The sequence below is a fragment of the Porites lutea genome, chromosome 7 (genome assembly GCF_958299795.1).
Source record: "Porites lutea chromosome 7, jaPorLute2.1, whole genome shotgun sequence".
Taxonomy (NCBI): Eukaryota; Metazoa; Cnidaria; class Anthozoa; order Scleractinia; family Poritidae; genus Porites; species Porites lutea.
The window spans coordinates 3,618,483-3,643,248 of record NC_133207.1 but is presented as its reverse complement, the minus strand read 5'-3'; the positions used below and the strand labels follow the sequence as shown (position 1 = coordinate 3,643,248).

At 40.9% G+C, this 24,766-nt stretch overlaps 2 protein-coding genes across 2 annotated transcripts; one reads left to right on the top strand and one right to left on the bottom strand.

Annotated features, from left to right (window-relative positions):
• Window positions 1-741: 741 nt before the first annotated feature.
• On the bottom strand, window positions 742-19,507 carry LOC140942783 (WD repeat-containing protein 81-like). The gene is made up of 16 exons (XM_073391776.1): window positions 19,328-19,507; window positions 16,475-18,133; window positions 15,635-15,813; window positions 14,758-14,948; window positions 12,265-14,099; window positions 11,041-11,479; window positions 9,115-9,571; window positions 7,955-8,019; window positions 7,459-7,521; window positions 6,947-7,170; window positions 6,304-6,434; window positions 5,541-5,605; window positions 4,171-4,310; window positions 3,354-3,450; window positions 2,785-2,891; window positions 742-2,184 (listed from the first exon to the last, which is right to left on the bottom strand). Exons 1-16 carry the CDS (start codon window positions 19,439-19,441, stop codon window positions 2,056-2,058), a joined length of 5,895 nt encoding a protein of 1,964 aa, XP_073247877.1. The 5' UTR covers window positions 19,442-19,507; the 3' UTR covers window positions 742-2,055.
• A 3,002-nt stretch (window positions 19,508-22,509) lies between these two features.
• LOC140943475 (optic atrophy 3 protein homolog) lies at window positions 22,510-24,766 on the top strand. The gene is made up of 2 exons (XM_073392568.1): window positions 22,510-22,672; window positions 24,077-24,766. The coding sequence occupies exons 1-2, from the start codon at window positions 22,531-22,533 to the stop codon at window positions 24,394-24,396; spliced, it is 462 nt and encodes a 153-aa protein (XP_073248669.1). The 5' UTR covers window positions 22,510-22,530; the 3' UTR covers window positions 24,397-24,766.

Genomic DNA, 24,766 nt, shown 5'->3' with positions numbered 1-24,766 from the left:
TTAATTAGAAGAGGAAATCGATGTCATTGATTCAAAAAATTCGCCTATTCGATTCTTCGCTGATTTTTACCCGTTTTCAAGAGTAGTTTTCTTTTTCAAAAGCCAGGGAAATGCCTTGCGGCCCTAGCCTAGCGTTGAGAAAAAAATTTGGTTTGCTTTTTTTAGTTTTGGTGCATCCGCGCCCGTTTTTAGATGGCATGGAGAACCAAGTCTAATTCGCGCTTAATCTACCCGTTGGTTATCAGCCAGGCCTTCATACGAGGTATAAAGACCGTTGTTCCATTCGAGTGGGTATTAAAGGCGTATCAATAGATTTATATGGTTTCCAAGAAAACTTTCACTTCCTGTTTATAAATATTTCCGTTTCCTATTTTAAAGCCAGTTCAGGGAGGCAAAGTCATAGAACGAGTTAAGGAATATTTCCGTGACTTTTTTTAGTCATGACCGATAGCAAAATGTTTTTTAAAAACTTTTTCATCCCGCATTAAAATGTTAAAAGCCCATTTTTAAGCACTATTTTTTCTTAGGGTTCACTAGTGTATTTTATAATTACTCCAAAGTTCATTATACTTGTATTTCAACTATAATTAATAATAATCATCTAAAATATACAAGGACCTTTGAAATTAGGGCTGACAATGGACTGTAGTAATTCCTCGAGTTTCTGTACTAAAAAGAAACTCTACGAAAACAATGCATACAAATACGTTACGCGAAGTGTACAAAAGAGTTCAAAAGCTAAGAAAGGTAATAAATATTAACATAGATTAAGCCGAATTGTCCCAAAAAATATATCAATTTAATAATAACTTGCAGGTTCTTAATACATACATATTTTTTTCTTTGAATCCGTTGAATTAAACAATTGCAGCAATAAAAAAGTGTAATTTATTGAATGTGTATTATACTAGCCCTACACAACCAGTGTTTTCACATCGGAAAATACGGTAACTATGGAAGCAGGAAATGCAGCCATCATAATTGAATCTATGGTGTTATACCATTAAAATATAACCTCTTGTTTAGCATGCAGTACTCTTTCATCTTTCAATTATCTTATATCACATAAACAGGTTTTAACTTTTGAGCACGTGGATGAAATCCTATGTTGTTATAATTCAAATGAAACCTATCAAGTATTACTTTAACATGGTACTATTTACTTAGTATGTTAATCGAACGTTTGAGTCTGCGGACCAAATCCTGTGGTGTGACCATTCAAGTGAAACCTCTTCAGCAGTACTTTCACATGGTACTATCTATTTAGAGTGTAGTTCTAACTCAAGATTTGAGTGGGTGGATGAAATCTTATGGCGTTACCATTAAAATGAAACCTCTTCAACAATACTTTCACCTGATACTAGTTATTTAGTACGTAGCTCTACCTTTCGAGTCTGTGAATCAATTCAAGTGGTGTGTAAACTTATCTAACAGAGCTTTAGCACGATGCTATTGTTTCGCTACCAACAGAACTCGTTCTGACAGCTTCGTGACGTGGAGCCTTGGTTCTAACTATGCATAAGAAGTTACAAAAGGATAAACGTAAGGAAGGTACGAAAAGGTTTATACCTAAAATGTCTGTGGAATTGCGCAATAATTCTAAACGATTTCAAGTGTAGCATGACTCAGTTGCATTTCTTCCCCTCCTTAAAATCTCCTGGCTCCCCATTAATATATACAGCCGTGTTCTGATTCCCCAGAAAGAACCGTGGAATTCCAACCCCCTGGGAGAAGGAAATTGCGCGAGGTATCAGAGGGCTCGAAAAACGTATAATCTGGGTGCCAAAAAATTTTTCCTCTTATCAAGGAAAACCGCGCTTGGCCAACACGCGAGGTTTTTATCAAGTCAATTTCAAACCATTTGGAGTTAAGGTTTAAATCTGGGATTTGAGATCTTAGAAAGAATTTCCATGTATTTTCTATTTATGTTCATCAGGATTAACCATCGACTGGATGATACATAATCTTTCACAAAAGTGCAAAAATAATTCTTGTTCTTGGTAACAAAAGTAAAGTAGTACATTTGAACAGATTTGTTGTCTAGGTAACCGTTACTTAGGAACAGAGAACAATATTCCCTGTGTCGCTGCCTATCAATAACAGTCGGTTGAGTGGTAGATAACCAAGACACGTGATACTCCCGCGGAATACATCACTGCTGAACTTGTAGCTGAAGTAAGGGAGCTGTACGAAAAAAAGGACAACAATAAAAAACAGGTATGGAGGGATTCATGCCAAGCCTTCACCGTGTGCGCTATTGATAAGCATAAAACAGCACAGGCTTCGATGTATCAATAACGATACGAAATGACCTACGCTAAACTGTGACCCTTTTGGGGTAAATTCCGACAAAAAACATGGCGTTAAAAACAGCGAGAGAGACGAAATGGTGACAAAAGACAGCGAGGGGGATTGAAGATGAAACGGCGAAAAAGACAAGCGCAAACACAACAATAAAATACTGACAGAAAGACAACTTCCTTAATACGCGAAATGAATATATAGGAATAACAATGATGGGAATTCTAATTTTTGTTCTATCCTTGAGTTCTCAAAAAATATACTTGCTTTTTTTCAATTTGCTGCATTGGATAGTACTTTCAAATCCTCACTGTTTTGAACGATTTTTGGCGCTGATACTCAACGACGCGAAATGGTAGAAATGTGCACTGAAGTAACAAAATATCGCCCGAGCATCCAGATAGCAAACATAGCACCATCCTGTGCGGGTGCCCCCAAAACAAAGTGCTCGGGCACAAAGTGTGAACGCAACCTTTATCTCACCTCTGACGTGTCTTCCTGTAAGTTGTAAACACCTATTCTTCCGTTCATGTTGGCTGAAATCACTTGGTCTCGCCATACCAGTATGGAGGGAAGAGGATCGCTGGGGCCTGAAAAATAGAAATCAAGGTAACCGTTTGAAAGAACAGGGTTGTGTAGGAGCCTGTAGTCCTGTAACTTACTTTAGATCGGTTTAAGAAACAAAGAGTCGTGGCATACGTACACCATGATCTAAATAAAATGCCAAGCCACCTTTAGCAGCGGAAAAACTTCGTCCGCAGTATACCATGCACGGTTATCTGGTGTCCATTCTTTCGTACCCTAGGCTGTCAAGTGACCGTACGGCCTACCATGTAAACCAGTGTGAAATGTCACACTCACCCAGACATACCAGGCGGCCATAACGAAATAAAATGCATTGCTATCCTTGCTTTGCAATGATAAACGCCACCCATATCAAAGACGATTAACTGCTGTCAAAAATTGGCATCCCCTGACCAGTATCATGACTGTATCGTGGGCTCGGATGCACCTCATGTCTACACACTACGTTACTCTTCAAGTCTTGTTACCTTTTAGAGTCTTGAGCCGCAATCCGTCGTCTTTCCACAGTGACAAACCAGAATCTACGGATGACGTGACAAACGAAGAGTTTGAGAAAGCTTTGACCTGAAAGATAGTGGAAGCTAAATGAGCAGTGACGTGGAAACATGAAAATGTCAGGAAGATACTGTTTATCATGGTTAATGTGTATAAAGGGTTTCGTTCATCGTTTGTTTCACGATTGTAAAAGAGACATTCAGCGCGACGTGTCGATTTACTGAGTAAGATTATTTGTAAAACCGTGGTTGCCAACAATGCTTTAGATGGAAACCCACCAACAAAGCGAGGATCGTAATTTACCAATCACTAACGATCCCCGTTATATAAACATAAAATTATAACATTTCATGGGGTGTGAGAACGATCCGCAACAAAGAGTATCCAAATTAGCTGAAAAAAGTAGAAAAATTGTTTCGCCTAAAACCAAAGCCCGCGTTTTCTGACTTTTCCTCTACAAAATGGCGCGAAACGTTTGACTTTCCAACCGGATTTTCCGGTTTTTCCACGAAAGTAGTAAGTATCCCTAGTTTCCAGCGCTTATAAATAACATCTACTTTTCAGTGCACGTCTACTTTAGCGAGTATCCAAATTAGCTGAAAGGAGTAGAAAAATTGTTTCGCCTAAAACCAAAGCCCTCGCTTTCTGACTTTTCCCCTACAAAATGGCGCGAAACATTTGACTTTCCAACCGGAATTTCCGGTTTTTCCTCGTAAGAAGTAAGTACTCCTAGTTTCCAGTGCTTATAAATAACGTCTACTTTTCAGTGCACGTCTACTTCAGCTATACCTGATATATTTCTGACGTGTGCGCCCGCCGGTGGCTGCGGAGAAGTCCCCCTCTTGTATCCAACACAGACGTGAGACCGGACGAGAAACCAAGGGCGATCCACCGTCCGTCAGGGCTGCAGCATATATCACGGACAGTACCTGAGAGGCCCAAAGGGAACAAATCTTTTACTGGGCCAAAGTCCACTGCTGTAGGTAGAACAGTGAAGGCCAGTTGTTCAGACCTAGCGTGCGTAGCAAGCGTTTCCGATCGAGTTATTGCGCGAAAACTTGGAACGAGAGCAAAAAAAAGGGAGGTAAGGGAAGGGGGAGGGGAGAAGAAGGAAACGATTGCCTGCAAACCACACAATTCCTCCTCCCCTACCCCTTTCCATTCTTTTATTTTTTTGACCTTTAGATCCTACGACGAGTACGATAAAGAGTACGAGATTTCTCAATACTAAGTAGTATTCGCGCGTGAACCAGTGTCATTTTGGCGGGAAAACGTGATAGCTGTAGTCATTTTACTAGAAGTATGAGCGAAAATTAATTAATAAATGTCGTAGCGGCGGAAACAAGTTATCAAATGTTAGAAGTTTTATCATTTTGCGATCGGGAGACGGCTTAACCTCCTCCAGTAAAGAAAAAAAAAGTACAATGAGGCATTCCGGGGTGTCTACGCGAGAAAAACTAAAATCAAATCTCGTACTCGTAGTTGTTCTCGTCCTCCAATCTAAAAATCTATTAACTGGAGCGGAAACGCTTGCTACGTAGGCTAGTTCAGAGCCAGCTTTAATTGTCCAATATTTGAGGTGGCTCTGAAAGCGTTCTCCTGTTGTCAAAAATAAACGCACCGCGTCATGCGAAACAAAATTTGGTAATTAAAAATGGGCGTCAACAGGTTCGCGCACAGTTTTTAAAGGCGACTTGAACAACGGCAGCACCGCAAATTCGCCATTTCAGGAACAAGGAACCTGAGCCGAATTAGCTTTCGCAAAGACTTCTGGGACGGACCCTGAAGATTGGGAAAAATTGGCCAATAGCTGACCGGCGCATCCCTCGCATTCAATTCGCCAAATGTTGGCAGTTTCGTCTGGAGTTGAATTCTAAAGACTGTGTCGAAGTACAGGAAAAGAAAAAGAAAGTCGTCATGTGTTCACGTCCTCCACAAAACGTGAAAATAGGCATTTTCACGTCGTAGTCGTGCAGTGACGGTAAAGAAATGTACAAAAAGCATGATGTACGTGCAAAGTTGTCGTCGCCGTCGTCGTTGCTTAAGCTCCCATTTATCTGTTGTTTTGACTCTTCCGACTACTCATCCGGCCAACGGAAGACACTTACGGGTCAATTTGCTAGACAACTGTGCAATACTTGCAAGATAAAATGTCTCACCTGCGATACTACTTGTGGTAACTTTCCACTCTGTGACAAAACTTTGCTGTCGAACATCAAGAAACCTACAGAAAAAAATACGATGCGAGAAGTGATTTGCTGCTTGAAAAATATTAAGAATAATAATAATAATTATTATTATTATTTAAATTAACATTTGCACTGCTCATTTTAGCAAATGCACATCAATAACTAAAATCTAGTATTAATAGTCACAACACACGTCAGAGGGTCCCCAGCAACCAAAAAGTACTGAATACAAAACGTAAAAATACATAGCTAAAGTTAAACCTACAATAAATAGTAACTATGAAAATTGTAACAAACTACTTAATTTCATTATTTGGAGGTTTTGGTAAAGAACAAGGTCTTGAGTGTTTTGGAAATAAAAGTTTGAGAGTGCTAGAGTGGCAGATATGAATGCTCGATCGTTCATGGAGACAAGGTAAAAAATGGCCAATAGCTGACTGACGTGTCCCGAGTAACGATCCCTGCAACCATTGAGGCACGCATTTCGGCTCCAGTCCCCTTGTCGTTCGTAAAGTGGAGAATGGTGAGCCATCGTAGATTATGACTTGCTAACGGTAACACACTAGTCCCCTACGCAGCTGTCATTTGTGCCGTTACGCAACACTCCCCGAGGGTTGTGTGATTACACAAAAAGCAGTTGTGTGGGAGACTTGATAGACACGACTCAACAGTAAAGCGATTGTGAAAATACGAAATACATATAGCTGTTCTGCACTCCATTTCGAGTTTTCACCTGGCGGTTCCTTCTGCCATGGCAGCCACCACGCATTGGCTGGGTGCTGGAAGTGCCGTCATGGCAACGATCGGATTGTTCCGCGGCTGGTCAAAGGTTCCCAGAGAGCGCGTGGAGACTGGGTCCCACAACTGGAAAAAGGAAAAGAACCAATATCACTTGTCAACAAATGTTGTGAAGATACTGTGAAGTGCTTTCAATACAACCAAAAATAGAGACCTTTAGATTCAAGGACGACTACGAGTACGAGATTTGACTTTAAAGTTGATGTTAGCGAATTTCAGGTTGAAAATTAGACCATTTTGAGACTCCGACCTCGAAAACCGATATTCTAATTTTTCTGGCACACAGAGGCTCCCTGGAAAAGCTTCATTTTACCATTTTTCACCAGAAAAGTTAGCACTGTTACCTTTAGTGAAGGAAGTTACACCCTCTCCCGATCGCAAAATGATAAAACTTCTACCATTTAATAACTTTTTTCCGCCACTTAGACATTCTCGCTAAAACTCCACAGAGTGACGACGGCTACCACGTTTTCCCGCCAAAATGACGCTGGCTCACGCGCGTACACTACTTAGTATTGAGGAAATATCGTACTCGTTGTCGTACTCGCCTTAGAATCTAAAGCTCTCTAACAGCTTACATGAAGACTCCCATCACATGACACAGCCTGCCGCACAGACTCCACCATTCCCACGTGAAAGACCGGCCGCGTGTGTCGGTAATATGTCCAGGAGCTAGCTGACTGAGCCGTGCCATCACCATGGTTGCTAAGCGACCACAGCTTGACAGTTTTGTCTTTACTCGCCGAGAGGAAGCAGTGCTCACTATCTTGTACATACACAGAACGGACCGGTCCACTGTGGCCTAACAAAAAACGAATTTTCATCAGTAGGGAAGAAGCCGCCGTCAGATTAGTTAGGCTCCATATGTTAAATGTTAAGCACGCTATCTACTTTTGCACGTGCTATTCCTCATTTAACGTGCTATTCCTTATTTCGCGCGTGCTACTTCTTATTTCGCACGTGCTACTCCGTATTTTACACGTGCTATTCCATATTTTGCACGTGCTATTCCTCATTTCGCACGTGCTATTCCTTATTTTGCACGTGCTACTCCTTATTTCACATGTGCTATTCCCTGTTAGTGTCTTACCTGTAAAGGTCTGGAGTTTGACTTGTTGCAGATTAAACTTATGTCCAATTTTGCCCTTTACATCTGAAAGAAATAAGTCACCTAACAGATTAACATCGAGCGCGAGTTAATACATACATTACAAAGAATAGTTTGCATGTTTCTTTCCTCGATAACCGCACTGTGCGACACGTGGCGCGACAAAGACTGATGATGCTAATGATGATGATGATTGTGACGATAATGTCGTGAACATGACGGTGATGATGATGCCCTTATGCGACCTTTTCCTCGCAAGTCAACGCGAAAACAGAGTGGTCACTTCAAAGTTTACTGCGCGCTTCAGGAAAAAAAAAAGAAAATTATTATGAACGAAATTAATCTCTTGACTGTATGGTTGAGGCATCTTTATTCAGATTATTCGTAATATCTCAGATCACATTTCGGCACTGCTACCCAGCCTGGTTTCGTCCCCATGAATATCTATCTCGAAACAGCTATATACAAAGTTACATACTGAGTTGATTTTCCCAGTGAGTCAGCCAACTACCACGAAGATACTGATCGGAAGACGAAGGTGATCTGTCAAATGATACAAAACAAGAAAAAAGTACCCACTGATGATGAATGCTTTAATGGATTAGGGAAAGGCAATGCTACAATTAGTAAAGAGCATATCTATCAGCGATTTCGTGAAATTACAAGACAAGAACACCGAGTATAATAGGTGAAAGGTTTTCTTAAGGTGGAAAGTGCGCTTAGCTTATCCAGCTAGTTTACCGGCACTCCACTTAAATATTTAAAACAAATAATTCAAATATAACATAACAGGCCGATTTAAAACCCTATCTGGTCAAGGAGGGAACCAGTTGGCTACTTAAAAGAGACGCCGATGATTTGACCTCGGGACAACCGAGACTCGAACCCGGAACCGCCGGATTGAGTCCACCGAGGACACAATCTAGCCAATGACAGGGCAAGGCCGTTGCTTGAACCCTTCCCAAATTTCACTCTGACGGGTGCTTCTTTGTTTTTCTGGTTCGAGCCACGTTTCTTTGACAATTCTCTAATTTACTAAAATTATTTATTAGCCCCAAGCCTCTGTTTCAAAGCGAGGCTAAGTTCGAAGTTATTGACATGAAAATGACGTTATTGTTCTCATGGAAATAAAAGTCATTTTCACAAGAAGAGTTTTGCTCTCAGCGTCGTTTTGAAACTGAGAGTTTTTGGAACTCGGAAATGGTCTATTTAAAAGCTTACTAAAACAGTTGTAAGCGTTTCAGTAAATCTGAAATGCGAAATTTACGGTGCCATTTTCTAGACATAATATTAATCGGGCACGAGAAGTTTTCCACGAAAAAAACTCGTCTTTATATAGTGGACAATAGAAAAAAAAACGCTTATTAATAGTATCTAAATTTTTGGCATCCTTGCTGATATTTCCACTTCATGAAAACCCACTTGGTTTGGACCATGGGTACAAGATTGATAAGTTTTCAAACCAGACACGTGCGCCTCAAATAAAAAATGTTAACCCCTTGCTCAATTCTGTCTTTCTGTTTTCGACGGTAAGAAAGAGTGAGAGGTCAAGGAACCTTACTGGATTGAAAATTTTAAAAATCTTTAGGCGGGTATTACTAACGAAAATTCGGTGTTGTAATTTTACTTTCCACTCACATATTTGCTGCGGGTACATCTTTCGTTTTCGCCGACAATTTCCTTCCGATGCGCCACATAGGAGGCTTGGACCTTTTCCCGAATTTCTTCTTTCCACGAACTCGTTCATCAGCTTCGCCATCCACGCCACGATTGCCACTAATCCCAGAATCAACTTCCAACGTTCCATCTCCACCCATGTTGTCAACAGTCTCCTCGCCATTTTCCTCCTCCTCGGACGCCCTCACATCTTGGCAAGTGGGGTGAGACAGCTGTATATCATGACTGCAGCACAGATTCCAAATGAGGTCGTGATTATGAAGCGTCGTTTCCATATACTTGCTTCCCATGATGCCACACAAGGGCACAAACGCGTGGTGGGCTATTGCCGCGTTGAAGGTCTCATACAACTCGTTATAAGCTGGAGTGTTATACAGGTCTTCAGCTTTCTCTGGGAAATTGTCTTTCTCGTCGATCCCTGAAATACAAAAGAGTAGGAATATCTCAGAAGGGAAAGGGTGTGTCTAGAGAGCGCGATGTCGCAGGTTCAGTCGGCAAATCTTTGCTGACGTCGATTGAGAGATTAAGAATCAGTTTTACGGTAAACGTCAATTAGTACGACGTGACCAAGTTTTCCCTTTACCTGCCGTTAAGTGTCAATTGTATCTACACAAACATAAGTAGTTTCATGCCAAGTTCATCAGTTTTGAACTGTTTTTACCTTCTCGTTTCCAAATTCTAGAAACTGACAACTTGAACCTGACGTTTGCCGTTTGCCGTAAACGTGATTCTAAGTGACAGAAATGTGATGCTGAATTTTAGCGGAGTTTTTGCGCGCGTGCAGCGGAGTACCGTGTGTAAAAAAAATTGGTTATCTATGCATCCAGAAAATTTTGGTTCCTACAAAATCGTCCGTTCCACCCACTCATGTTTGCGGATGTCAAATGGCAAACTAGCCAGGAGTCCAAGGCATATCCTATTTGTGTTTAACCAGGCTCCCTGGTTTAAACTTGGTATTGGATATCCATGTTATGGTCAATTGACAGCTGTCAAAAAAGGTATCTGCTGACTAATATCACATGACTGTATCGCGGGCTCAGGTATACAACTCACTGAGGTAACGTATGTTTTAAAAGTTATTGGCTGACCAGTTTACGGTTTTCAATTGATCGCAAGCCCAAGTCTGTTTTTTAAAGGTGAAATTCAGTTTGCTTTCAGCTCACGGTAAAAGTTGAAGTACTTGAGAAAGTCATTTCTTACAAGATCCCTCCAGAGCTTCCCTTTTGGCCTTGGTTGAACAGTTAATAAGAACGTTTTCCCTTCAGTCAGTGACACAGGCGGCACGGAAGAACTCTATACACCTTACTCCAAAATGGCGACAATCTTATTATTCTTTTATTTATAGTTATGTTAGTTGGCCCTCGATGCCTCGATCGCATCTTCAGAATTCAAAAGAATTTCTAGCTGGAATCGACGCATCAAGGGCTGGTTAACATTAATATAAAAGAATAATAAACTCGTTGCCATTCCAGAATCCAGATGCCTTACCACTGAGCTATAAGAAACTCGTGGGAGCAAAGGCCAAGAAGCTACAATCGGCGACAAAATGAGTTGAGATACTTCGCCCTGAACTGGGCTTTTTACGTTTTACTAACTGCAAAATTGGGGAATATAGCTTTTCCTCCCCCATCCCCTCCATGCAATGTTGTGCCACCGTTCGAGCTACCTATAGAAAACAACAAACACCCCAACTTTAAATGGAGGGGACAGGGAGGGGTGTGGATTCTTTTGTTCTCTGAAGTTACCCTATTTAATTTCAGTAAAATGTCTCAACATTTTTTTTCGCCCATTGTAGGTTTATGAGCAATTAACCTCCTGCATACTGACAGGATTGGAATGTTGGCGATTGGAGGAATATATGACTTAAACCACTATAAATACACAAACCTGATTTGTCTTCGTCCCTCCTCTCCAGAGCATCTTCAATGTCCACTTCAACATACTCATTGGGAGACGTGTTTTCTTCTTTTTCATTCTCCTTGAGCTGTCTCATGCGCTCCAGCTCGAAACACGAGAAAAATTGTTGCAACGGAGCCGTCATATTCTCCCGGGCAAGTTCTCTTTCCAGTTTTAAACACACTACCGTAAGAACGTCAATATAACTACGACAAATGGCTTGGCGGGCCGCAACTCCACCTGGAAAGGTTAGGTTGTATGAAGACAAGATGCGTATGACAGGTTGAAACACTCCCGTCATGAGGTCAGGTTCAGAGTATCTACTTAGCGTATCACGTGATAGGTAGGGAATGCAGTACTTTAGTAGTGACAAGACACCAGCCAAAGCGGCTTCACCTCTTTGCGTTACTTTACTTTGCACGCCCCGGATCTATTGGAAAGACAAGCATTCAATAACTGTTTAACGATGGTAATATAAGCACCGCAATCTGATGAAACTATTACGCTACAACTTCTTCGAACCAATACTTTCCTGTGCGAGGACTTTCCTTCCTCCCCCCCTACCCCCGCCTCCTTTTTTGGCGGGGAGAAACTCCGTTATACGTTTTGATGTCTCTTTTAAAGCGATTACTTTACTAGACGTCCCATATTCTCTTCGGTCGCTAGCTTGGTCACAACACCAACATAAAAAAAGCATAGTCCTATTTTGGCACATCAAATCTCAAGAACTCTTACTTTTCATCTCGCTGTTTAGTAATTTATCTTAACCTGCACCTTTCCAATTGGACTCCAACTTATTCTCACTCGCAACTGGGATTAAAAAAAACCAATAATAAACACTTAATGACTGGTCCCGGGGGAAACAAAATTAACTGTTTCCCGAGAGACCAGTCTTTACGTGTTTTGCTACATAGCCGGAAATTCATTAAACCTTCTGTAACGGCGGTCGTCGGTCAATGTTTGAGGGTAACAGTGCACTGTTACCCCCTGACGTCATAATGTTGCCTGCTCAGATATTTTGGCGGGAAACAGTTACATTGTTAGACGTCATGTGACCTCAAAGTAACCAATGAGAGCGCGCGCTGTTGGGAAAAAAAATTCCAGCTACATAACAATAATTATTATTGTTACAGAAAACTAAAAAGAACCCTATTGGCGAAAGTTTGGACGGCTGGAAGCCATGCGCCACACAACCTGATTTGTGCGCAAACTCACCGTCTTTTTTATGTAAGGCAGGTATTGATTCAGCATAAATGCCTCGCCGTACAAAGTGCAGAAGTTTGCCAGACAAAACAGCAGCCACTTGGCATCCCTGTCATTCACCATTTTCTCTTCGTCATCATCATCCTCCAAAACGACCTTTCCCAAGTAGCAATGCGGTAACATGGTGAGTAGTTGACTAGCGATGTACTTAGAGGTGAGAACGGGGCCCAGGCGAGGGGCCACCCAGACAATGCTCTCTGCCGCTATACCAGATATTGTACTTGGTGTTAGCTCATCCTGGTGCTTTAGGGTTTTCTTTTCCCGCACCATAGATTTTGACTTGGTACCGTTGTAGAATGGTACCACCGGTTTGCCGTTGTCTTTGCTTAATTGCTCATCTTTAATAGCTTCGTCATCGTCTACCTGCAATAATCCATTCTCTGGTGCTTCATCTTCGCTAAGCGGCTCCCCTTCTTCCACGTCGTCTTCAGACACACGATTAGCTTCTTCCAGGCTATCATCAATTTCTTCTTGCTCTCCAAGCTCTCCATTTTCCTCTTCAGTATCCTCCAATGGATTATTGTCATTTTTATCAAAAGTTTTCTTCCAGCTTGATTCTGTTTTTGCAGCCAAGTCTGCGCTTATTGTGAAATTCCCCTCTCTTTCTAAATGGTCGAAACCTTCGGCTTCGGTTGTTACAGGTTCTTCATCAGAGATAAGACCAGTATTTCTGGAAGGTGCGTTGGATTCCTGCACCGCTGCGTTTTTCTGATCGGCCTCATGTCCTTTAATCTCGCCTTGACAAGCTTCCACACCAGTCACACCAACATCTCTTTCTCGGTGTTCAAACACAGTAGCTGCTTCCCCAGTCTCCTGTCCTCTTTCAGAGACAGCTCCTTTTTGAGGCTTAAGCACTATCCCCTCGGCATCATTTCCACCTCTTGCAGAATCGTCAGTTTCAAGAATAACAATGGAATCTTCACCACCAATTTCGATGCCCTCGTAAATCTTGTGAAAGCTAACCAACTTAGAAGATCGTCCCCCGTCCTCTTCATCTACGACAGGATCATCATCGTCTGAGATATTTCCCTGAAACAATCGTCCATCAACGTCTTCCTCGGAAATCTCCCTTGGCATTAAGGTTACTTGCTCCGAGATCTCGTCATCCTTCAAGCGGTCATTTCTTCCATGATCAGCCACAATTTCAGTTTCAAGTTCTTCGATGCCCATAGAGTAACTTGCAAGTTTGACATCTGAGCCTTCCCGAAGGAAGTTTCCTGGTAGATCCAAATCATCGTCGATATCCAGTGCCACATCTTTGGCTGTGAATTCCAGTTCTGCAGCAGAGATTCCCGGCATGGTACCCTCGGTGCTATGGACAGAAATTCTGTCCCCTTTATCAGTTACCGAGCTCACCTTGGATTTAAAAGCGACTGCATCGACGACAAAACTGATAAAATGCTTCAAAAACCCATCCAGTCCGAAACGCACTATAAGCTGGGAGAGAAAAGTCTGACGTATGATAACTTCGTAATTCTCCAAAGCGTGTGAATCGAACAAATTCACCAGACATTTCAAGAAGGTCTTGAGTGTATGTTTCGGACCCAAAGCCTGTGCCAGCATATCAAATAACTGCGTGCAAGCATGGAGTCGGGTCTCCAAGCACTTAAACAACGGCTCCAAATGATACATCAGTAGTTTGATTCCTTCATCATCCACTTTGGGAAGTAGGTCTGGAAGGAATGTTGCGGCGATGTCTACTTGCCCCACACTGTAGTTCAATTTGTTTCTTAATACCAAGATGTCTGGTGGCTGGCTTTTCTGACTGTCTGAGTCTTCCTTTCGCCCTGGGATAAATAAAAAAATGTATAATACAGAATGAAACAAAATGAAGTATCAAAATAATAAGGTAAACGTTCCAAGTTGTCCATACATTTCATGTAAAAAAAATAAAGAGTACCACATAAAAAATTAACGCGCAGGATGCCGATTAGATTTTTCTTTTTTATTTTGACATAATGCACATGGTTTTAAATCGACATAATTGAGTTTTGAAGGAAGTCCCCAGATAACTATATAACATTGCAAAACGCTGTTTTCAATATAGACTGGTATCTGTATCGTGATGTTATCGGTTCACAGGAAAGTCTACACGCACTGTACAAAAATTGGTTTTATCAACTAAGTTGAAGTCAATTCACTCTTTTTCAGGCCCTAGCTCTTAGTCGGAGTGAATCCACACATATTGTAATTGGGTGAAGAATCTATTAACATTTTGGTTTAACGGCACGGAATTTAAACTCGTTCCACGAGACATATCGTGTTCCAAAATTCTGAGAGTATGACCTAAAGGAATATGTCCAAAAAAACTGTTAAGCCACGGAATTGAGAACTGATCATCAAAGAACAACATATTTTCGTTGTATTTTTCTCCGTGGGACATTGGCAGGTAACCGATAAAGGGTGATTGCATGTTCGCTTAATGAAGCTTTGACTGTATAGTACCTGAATGATAAAATGTCGCCAGAAATTCGTGCAATGCACTGAAGTACGACGGGAAGGGAAATAAGCCCAAATGAGGTTGAAGCAGCAAATCAGCAGTGAGAGGAGGCAGCCATGCGTCATGGGAAGCCACGCCACTGGTAACAGATGGTGACGCTCCTTTGAAAAATGCCTGCACGCCAGCTCGAGCATACCTGATGAAAACATAGTAGATGTTAAAGCCAGAAACATCTGTCATCACCTACACCATTTTAAGTTGGATCTTAGGCTTACATAGTTTTAATGGGATGGGACTACTAGCCTTGTATTCTAGTCCGTCTGAAATCCAGGGCTTGGAGCAAATCTGGTTTGGGCTTCTTTCCATTCACTATCACACCCCAGAGCCTATAATAAGCAACGATGTTTTTGAGCTGTGCATGTCAACCGGAAGTGGACTTTTTGCAATCTTGGGCTGTGATTTTGAACAAATTTTTGGGCAGATCGTCTATCTAAGAATAAATACGCTTAGTAGTACTGAATGGTGGTGTCAAAGCATATAAAGAGAGAAAAAGCTAACTTCCGGTTGACATGCGTCGCTCAAAAACGTCGCTGCTTAAACCCCCTAATGACAGCCTTCAGACTACAAAGTTTGAACCATCTTGTACGGAATCATATAAAATCCTAAGGAAAGGATGAGGGCACAGTTCATCTAGTATTTCTATACTGAAGGCCAAAATCGTGGGTTGATTGGCAAATTCCCTTTTGTCTCCTAGCCCCAATTCAAAAATATGTACGTGTAAAGCTAGCAGATAAAGAAAATTGAGAATCAACCTACGTTACAAAAAAAAATTAATTTTGACCTATAACATTTATAATGCAAATTTTACCACTCTTAACAAACCTGGGAAGTAATTTTTGATTTGTTTCCCACAGCTTTATAATAGCTCTTTCTCTCTGTTTCCCTGTCAGACCACAGGTGGACAACTGTACTTTAGCTGGTATCAGCATCTCCACTATCGCACATCCAAGGCTTATTACATCTTCTCGCACCAGTTTGCCAAAATGGGTCTCTTCATCAACCTGCCAGGCAGAAAATAAGCCCAAAAAAATTAACGTTCCGATTTAGTTGATGCCTTACCGTAGCATGAAGCCATTGACCTGTAACATGACCCCCCCCCCCCCCCCCCGCCCTGCTTCACTCTATTCTTTGTCTTAGCTGGGCTAACAACATACTAAGATTTCACCCCAAACTGAGTTTCACCGCAAGTCATATCATGTTATTACATGTAGGACAAGAGATTGTTGCGTACAAAGCGCATACGTGGACATATGAAAGATTTGGGGCATTTTCTTGGACTTGAACAGGGTTAACAACCAGTGCCGGATCCAGACCGTGAGATAAGGGGGTGGGGGGAGTAACCGGTCTCAAAAACAATTTTTTTCGGCCGTCTGGGCCTCAGTTTGGTCAAAAAATAAGGGGGGGGGGGGCTCCCCTGGATCCGACTCTGACAACTGCAACGAAATGGCTCGTTAGACAACGCAGTACGAAGGAAAATCACGTGAAGGATGTAGCAAACAACTGGGCATGCGCATGCCGAAAGACCGCGGACCTGTTGCACTGAAGACGCTCTTGGTTGTTAATTCTTTTAAATTGCATTGAAATGCACCTAGCAGTCAAGGGAGTACAATGAGGAGTTAATTGAATTGTCAAACAATGTGTTATTTTCATGTTGAAACTAACCTTTCTTTCACCGTTGCCACGACTTTCAACACTTCTGACGCCAAACTGGTTCTTAAACTTCTCCAGAGCTTCAAACTTCTGCAAGGAGTCCAGAGGGTCGTAATCAGAGGGAAGAGAGATGGTTTCGTACTGCACCCCCTTCAATCCCTCATCCTCGCTGACTGTTTCTTTCCCCGCTACGAGTTTGCTGTTGGTATCTACTCCACCTTCAGCCAACGCCAGATGGTTACCAATGAGAAAATCGCCGCTTTCATGAACAGAATCATCTAAACAAAAACTCTCTACCGTGCGCTCACTGTCCAAACGCAGAACTGTGCGGAACGTTCTCTCGTCTGTGAGATCAAAACCAGCTCCGCCGTGGAGCAAATTGTTTGTATAAGACAGGGCTTTTACCCTGCCTGGGTGAGGCTCTGTAAAGAGCTGCACAACTCCGTGATTACTGAGCGATTGGTGTCTGTCGATGAGATGAAGGTAGACATTCTTAGCCTTCACTGCTGCTTTACCGGCCAGCTTGTACCCAAACGTAAGGTCAATCCAGTGGTGCAAATTACGCGACACCTCCTCGCTTTCTAGCACTGTTCTGTGCCAGTCGATAAACTCTTCTGCAGAAGGCGTCCAAGACGGCAGCCCCAAGTCAGGAAGATCCGAATGAATTGATTCAAAAATACTAGTGTCTGAAAAGAACTGAGGGATGCATTCGTCTGGTGTCCAGTGATACAATCTCTCCATGTTAGACGGGTACTCATTGGCGACCCAGGTAGTTCTCACGTGATCACAAAGAACTGATTTGGGCGTTCTTCGTGCTAAGTAAACGTGGTACGTGATATCTGATAGAACGTCTGAAACGTGGTGAGGCGGGGCTCCATCTTGGCTGTCCAGCAACGCGGCTTTGTATGTCACATCGAGCTGTCTGTCCCCTTTGTTCAAGCGAAATTTGGACTTTTTCAAGTCTCTGTATCCTCCATCGCGGCAGGAAAAGTCCGTCACCCAAGGAAAAACTGGATGATAATTGGGATCACCGAGACGTCGACCCACTAACGTATTCAAAGCCATCAAGTAGTCAAAGTTGTTAATCTTGCCGTGTACCCATAACTCGACAAGCTTAGGCAAATCCTCCTTAGTCCACTTACACGCAGATTCATTTGTCTCTAACTGTGCTAGTAAACCTGCTTTCTTACCCAGCATACTTTCAAGCTCGCATGATGCAAGGTCTAAATTGTGATGAAGAGTCCGTACGAAGTCAGGCGACTCGAGGTAAATCCACAATCCTTTACTAATCTTAACACTGTCGAGAGTCAATGCTCCGTGAGATAATCTACGGCTGTGATACCAGTGGAGTGCGTGAAGAAGCTGATATATCAAAAACAGCGGTCGCATATGGGAAGCTGAGAGCACGGATGGGCTAAATGTTACCATGTTATGAAGACTGTGTTGAAAATATGGCTCAACAAGAAAGTACGCGGATTTTCCTTCTAAAACACAAACGAAAGGAACGACATTCTGCTTCATGATCAGAGACATAAACGATCCTTCTGACTCCTCTTTGAAATCGTCAAATGCATCACGTTCAGCTGACGATTCGAAATTACTTTGCCTTGCATTGTCCAGTTTCACTGGTGACAGACCATATGCACTCAGTAGTATTTCTTCCAACATATTCTGCAATAAAGTCAAACACAATGTATGCAAATAAAATGTACAGAGATTGAAAAATTCCTACTTGGCATTAAGTGCTCGTTCTTTGCCGAAATCTTAGAGTTTCCTTGGAGTAGAACAGGGCCCAGTTGTTCGAAGGCCGATTAGCGCTTAACCCAGGGTTAAATTTAACCCGGGTTTCTTTTTCTTTTGTTCAAAAAGCTTTTTCTCAGATAATTTTCTCTGTTATTTTTAAGAGCATCCAATCATCAACTTGCTAACAAAATGAATTAAACTGAATTTACGTTTTTAGCATTTATATCTGAATTCAAATTTCGTACTAACCATGGGTCATCTTTAACCCTGCTTTGAACAACCCAGCCCAGTTTTCTAACTTGCTTCCAGGTTAAGTTAAGGTTATTCCGTGATACTGCAGGGTGCAAAGAAAATCATTTTTACAGCTTGCCATTCGGGCAAGCTGAAGCTAGCATTTACTAGCCCAGACTACATTTCAACTAGCCCCAAAAACTTTTTGACTTGCAGAATTGATTTTTACAGTTCTTCTGTTATTCAACTTTCTCAAAAAACATCACTTGCCCATCAGGCATGTTAAAAACAGAATTCGCTAGCCCGATAGCAAAATCCACTAGCCTCGGCCTATCGGACACCACTTTCTTTGCATGCTGTACTGGCTAAATGTACACCACCCTTTAAAACTATTTTTTGCTCAAATAAGGCTAAACTGGGGACAATATTTCTCCATGCTCGTCCAACATTCAAAATAGGCCATTTCCGAGTTGCTCCAAGCCTCTGTTTCAAAGCGAAGCTAAGTGCAAAACCATTAATAAAAAAATGATTTTTTTATTCTCATGCAAACAAAATTCATTTTCCTAAGAAAGGTTTGCACTTAACCTCGTTTCAGAAAAAAAAAACAGATTTTGAAACTCAGAAATGGCCTATCAGAGTTGATTGTCTCAACAAATTTTTGCACAGCTACAAAAACAACCCAACTGAACCCCACCACACTCCCCCTCCTCCCTCAAGAGAATTCAGAGAAGCAGTGGTAACAGATAGTCTTGTGAATGTAAAAGTTAGTTTGTTATTGAATGCTTATAGGATTTTTTATTAACATAAAATATTCCGGGAAATGTTCTTCACATTAACAATGCATTTGCATATCTCATCAAAGTTTTTATTTTCCTCTTTTTCTTACCATACCTTATCTGATTCTTTTGCTGGTGGGTCAGGGAGACTGCAGTGTGCAGCAAGGGGAAAAGTGTCCAATGCATCGTCCCAGCTATGAAGAAAATTCTGCACACCAACACATTGCATCAGCTCAGCATAGGACAAGTCCACAAACTTGTTTCCATCACCAACATCTCTTGCAAAATGACCAACAAAGCTGAAATGTCATGAATTTAAAATAATATACTGTAAATCTTCTATTAAGTCCCCCCTTTTCAGGGGAAGAAAGTTAATAAGCCCCCCCCCTCCCCTCCTCTATTTATTCTTCACTAGTAAATGCTAGACTGTATTAAACAAACACGACTGCAAAACTTTGTGTGGACTGATCCAGGATGGTTTACTTACCAACTGGAAGATCGGATTTGATTCTGATCCTCGGCTACATGACCTAAAATTTCATGTACTTGAACTTTTCCACTTTGTATTCTACTTCTTTATGGAGAACTGATACCATCATTGTTTCTAAATTAAATAAGCCCCCCCCCCCCCTCCTCAAATGGGCTTGCTCCTCTTGTTTGAAAGCCCTAGTAGAGGCTTGGTAGAGAATTTACAGTACTTTCTGAAATACTGGCACAAGAGACCAGCAGGGAAAGTGTCAATAGTCCCTTTGGTCCTAGAAACTTCCAAACACTACATTTTTAACCTGCCTTTAGCAGACACCTCTCCAGAGAATTATTCTTTTATCAAGCTCTAGGTGTGTCTGCTTATTGAAGGTTCGATCAACTTAAAAGGATAATTTAGAAGATTGAATTATATTTATCTTCGTGGATGTCAAGTCAGGTTTCATAATTTCAACATTGAGTTAAAAATTTTACTTTCAAGAGACAACCCTACCCAATAATAATTGCTTCACACCAACCTCTTCCTCAAAGGTGATTTTCTGATTGGCTTCTTGATAATAACAATGCTTATTCTCATCCATGGTGCATCTGGCTCAGGGTGCGAGGGCTGTAAGATGAGCTGATGTTCATAGGGGCTCCACAGGGAGACCTGAGGGGGCCCATCATGAGATGGGTCCCCTGCTATATATCTTTGGACCCAGTTCTCATGGACCTTAAAAATAGAAGAACCAAGTGTGACTGAGGATGTTCACTAGTAATTCAAATGATGCTTAGATTAATAGGGCTAAAGAAATTTATTCTAGTGAATAATTATTATTCACGCCAAAAAATGTAATTTCTTCACCGAGGGAACACATTCTCCAGATTTAATTAGAGTTTGGAAGTGTTGGTAGCCTGAGAAAACAGGTGACACTCCCCAATGCCAACACTGGTTTCCCTGCAAAATAAGCATAGAAATTCCATACTGGTGATGCGTCACTACTGAGATCTGGGTAGTGCTTCTTATTGGTTGTACCATGAGGAAAATTTTTTATTTTGTGGCAAATAAATTCGGTAAGGTGTTTCCACTGAAGATATCATAATGGTACCCAGACAATTAAGTCCATAATCTCTAGTGTTGCTTGATTTATGTAGTTGAATTGAAGATCTTAATCCCAGGAACAAAAGGTATAATCGTCGGGGAGGAAGTTTAGATTTAGTTTGTTGATTCAAAAGACTTCACAGTTATTATCTACAAAGACTAGGATTATATATTCAGCAAAAAAAGAGGGTTTCATGGGTTTCATTTAATATTTATAGTAAGAATAACAACAAAGGTCCAATAACTGAGTTTGAGCCAACCCACATGAAGATGGTATTATTATTATTATTATTATTATTATTATTATTATTATTATTATTATTTAGCAACCTGTTAAGACTGACCATTGTCAATCTTTTAGATCTGATTTACTCTAGAGCTAAAAATACCTTTCATATCAATCATTTTGCAGTTTTGTCAAAAGCATGTCAAGATTAACAACCTTGAATGCTTTTTTTTACAATCCATAAAAATTAGCCAGATGAGTATTTCCCTCCATTCATATTTTACATACAATACAGCACAATATGTGTAGAAGGTTTTGTACATAGTACTGAAACCATATTGTGAAAGAAATGAAACTTTATTGAGCTTAAGTAAACAAAAGAAAGTGCAAGCCAGTACGACTAAGGATTTGCTGGAACTTGAACTCACGCAGTCCAAAGGTAAAGTTAGTACTGCATAATAAAGTGCGTGTCATCGTTAAGCAAGTAATTTATTGAAACAGGCTTAAAGTTCTGGAGCAAAAAAAAATATAAATATAAGAAACACGTCAGCTTAACCACGAATAGATTTAAATCCATTCAACTCTCTGGTTTGGGTAAGCTTATGTCACATTATAAATTAAATTCATAAGCATACTTAACTTGGTTAGTGCTGAAAAATGTTGTATGCATGACTGTCACTTGTTTCACTTAAACGAATTCAGTTTCTGTGTAACTAAGCTTCAAGGTCTAAGCATAATTTCTTACCACGATAGAGACGTTATAATATCACAAGAAACAATTCTAAGTCAATTTTCAAGGCATTTCAATTTTCAGACTCACGCACCAAACAGCAAACGCGACTTCCATTTTCGTCAAAGCAAGGTCGAACACATGATCGCTCGATCTCCAGCTCCTCTCCAATCAACCTACATGCTTCCTCGGGATCTAAGCTCCCGTCCATAAAGAGAGATGACAACTTATCGCATTGTAAAGAACCAAAACGAGCGAGGTTAATTTTCTGTACAATGGCGATCCTATCTTCCGGATTGGCCCTCATTCGCCCCAGTCTTTTCGGCATGTAACTACGACATGGCGCATCACGCAACGATCTCGCCTGAATGTTTTTCTATCTGGAACTTTTAGATCCCAAATATACAAGAGTTTAATTGTTTACAGGTAACATTTAAGACGGAGACAGAACCGGAAGCAGAAAATAAAGGAATAATGCTGAAAAATTTCAGTATCGACCGTTGCGTGACGGGTGTCAATAACCGCCTTTGCGTGTTCACACGGAAACCCAAAATCAGCTCCTGGTCCACAGCATTTTTAACCAATTTTTATTTAAACATTTTTTTGCAAAAGAAGCCGGTCCTCTCATTAGTTTTATCCCGCCCTAAAGTTTTTGGATTATTACAGTAGGGACTGAAAAAAAAAGTTCTTGATACCCTCCAAGAAATGGAGTGGAGACTGGGATTTACATCGAAAGTAGTATTGACTATTCATAGATCCGTACATGTAGTATATTTCTGTCCACGTTTCGCTTTCACCATGGTTGTCGGCGCTTTTCCTTTGTTTAAATTAGTGAGTTTAGCTGTTAAACAGATCTCCAAACCTGTAGCCAACAGCTTAAAGTCGGCAGCCAAGCAAAATGAGTTCTTCAGGAGATATGTTTGTATATGGCCGGGGCAGGGTAAGTTGCGATCGTCCATCGCTAGTTGTACGATGATGCAAGGTTTCATATTTATGTACACATGTGTAACCTAGATTTTACTGTGTAAAGTAATGTAAGACTTATTGGATTTTTAAGTTATTTTGGATTTATTGCAGAGTATTCTTTTTTGATTTGAAATAAGAATTCTTCAGTCTTTTTTTCCATGGCTTTGGTCCAGTATGGAGGGGAAGATAATCTCCCAGTTGTTGGTGGGGGGTGGGTGGACATTGGGTAGTGAGTTTGAGTCTGTATCCAAAACAGGGTAAGTTAGTATTTGTGAGGTTTTCTGATACTGGGTTTCAGGAAAATCTATCCTTTTTGCCCTTTATGTGAAGAAACTATCAATACATGTATACTGCATGTGACTTGCTAAAAGCATAAATATATGTGAGGAGGGGATCGCTGTGAGGGGAGGGTTGAGTCCATTATCAGGACTAATTCATGCATTTGTTAATTCAGTTGGTCAGGGAAATTGTACATTTGCCAGGGAAACAAATCAGCCTGGGAAAAGTCAGGGAAATGCAGAAACCTCTGGCTGTGACAACCATCTAAAAACCTACAACCTTCATGTATACCTGTCTATCCCACCTCTCCTTAGATCACTCTTGACAGTAGGGTTGTTCTAAATCAGTTAATGTTCCACTGAAACTTAGAAATGACCCACATTGCTGGAACATCCTCAAAGAGGTACATATCAATGATGGACAACCTTTTAACCCTGTAAGCTCAAATATTGACATACAAATTCTCCAGACCAATCACAATACATTTTCTGAAAGAATTAGTTGAGAGAATTTGATAAAAGGCCAAAGCATTTTTCTCCTAAGTGATCACACCACAACCAAAAACTCTCAAAGAAGCCCGAGAAAATTACTTCCTCCTGATCTCTCATTCTGTTGTTGACAGTGCTGTCAACTCTCCCGGATAACTCCAGATTTTGGACTGTATCTCCTGGTCTCCAGATCAGAGTACGAAATCTCCCGGGTAATTGCCAAAGTTGCTATTTCTTGTAGACTCGACTTTCCAACCGTAAAATTTCAAATATTTTGCGTTGTTTGAGCTACTGTTTACATGGAACGTTTCCTCATAAATTCTGGTATGCCATTGTAATTTAAGCAATAATGTGGCTGAATATGAACTGTTTATGTGCTATATACATCGATTGGAGTCAACGGGCATTTTTGGCACAAATGATGTCATTTTTTGTGCGGTATGACGTCATCTTATCTGTCATTCCTTTCCTATCAATTGTCAATATTTGATGATGGGGGGGGGGGGGGGTGTTGACAGCCCTGTGTTGAGGGTCCAGGTATAGAAAAATTTTCTCTTTTTTTTCAGATATATTTTATTTTTTCAATCTTAAATTCGTTTTGATCCAAACAGGCTATCATTGGTTTGAGACAAGGGTGAGGATGAAATTGATGGGACTGGCAGGCCCAGATAAAGTTCAGCCGTTAAGTGAACAAGTTGCAGTTGATGTTGGTGCAGAGCTGCTTGGAGAATCACTGATATTTGGAATTGCCACATTGACATTGTATTTTGAATACCGTAGAGGACAGAATAAGGAGGCAAAGAAAGAGGAAGATCAAAATAGAAAATTGACTGATCTCCAGAACCAGATCAAGGAGTTAGAACTAACAGTTGATACAAATGCAGCTCAAATTCGTGAGCTTACAAGACTTGTTCATAGTAAACAAAGTTAGGAAATAATATCTAAACTCAAAGATAAAATAAATTGAACTTGTGACGTTTTTATACCATTGCATTTAACTAGTTAAATTGCATGCATAATGCATTTGAATTCTCGGTTAAATCTAAGGATGAATGCCATTAGAAACTTACTTGCAGGAAGATATGTTTACTCAGCATTAAGTAAGAACAATGGAGCTAGTTTCACTTTCTTTTTGACCCCATTTTCAGTTCATTTTGCTTCAATAACTCAAACATTGGCTAACTGAAAATGTGTTTACTCCAGTCCACGCCGGAATAAAGGCCCCGGCTATACTTGCCACAAGTCGACCTCACAAGTTTCCAAGTGAGTGGAGCGAGCTGTTTAGGCCGCGAAGCGGTCGA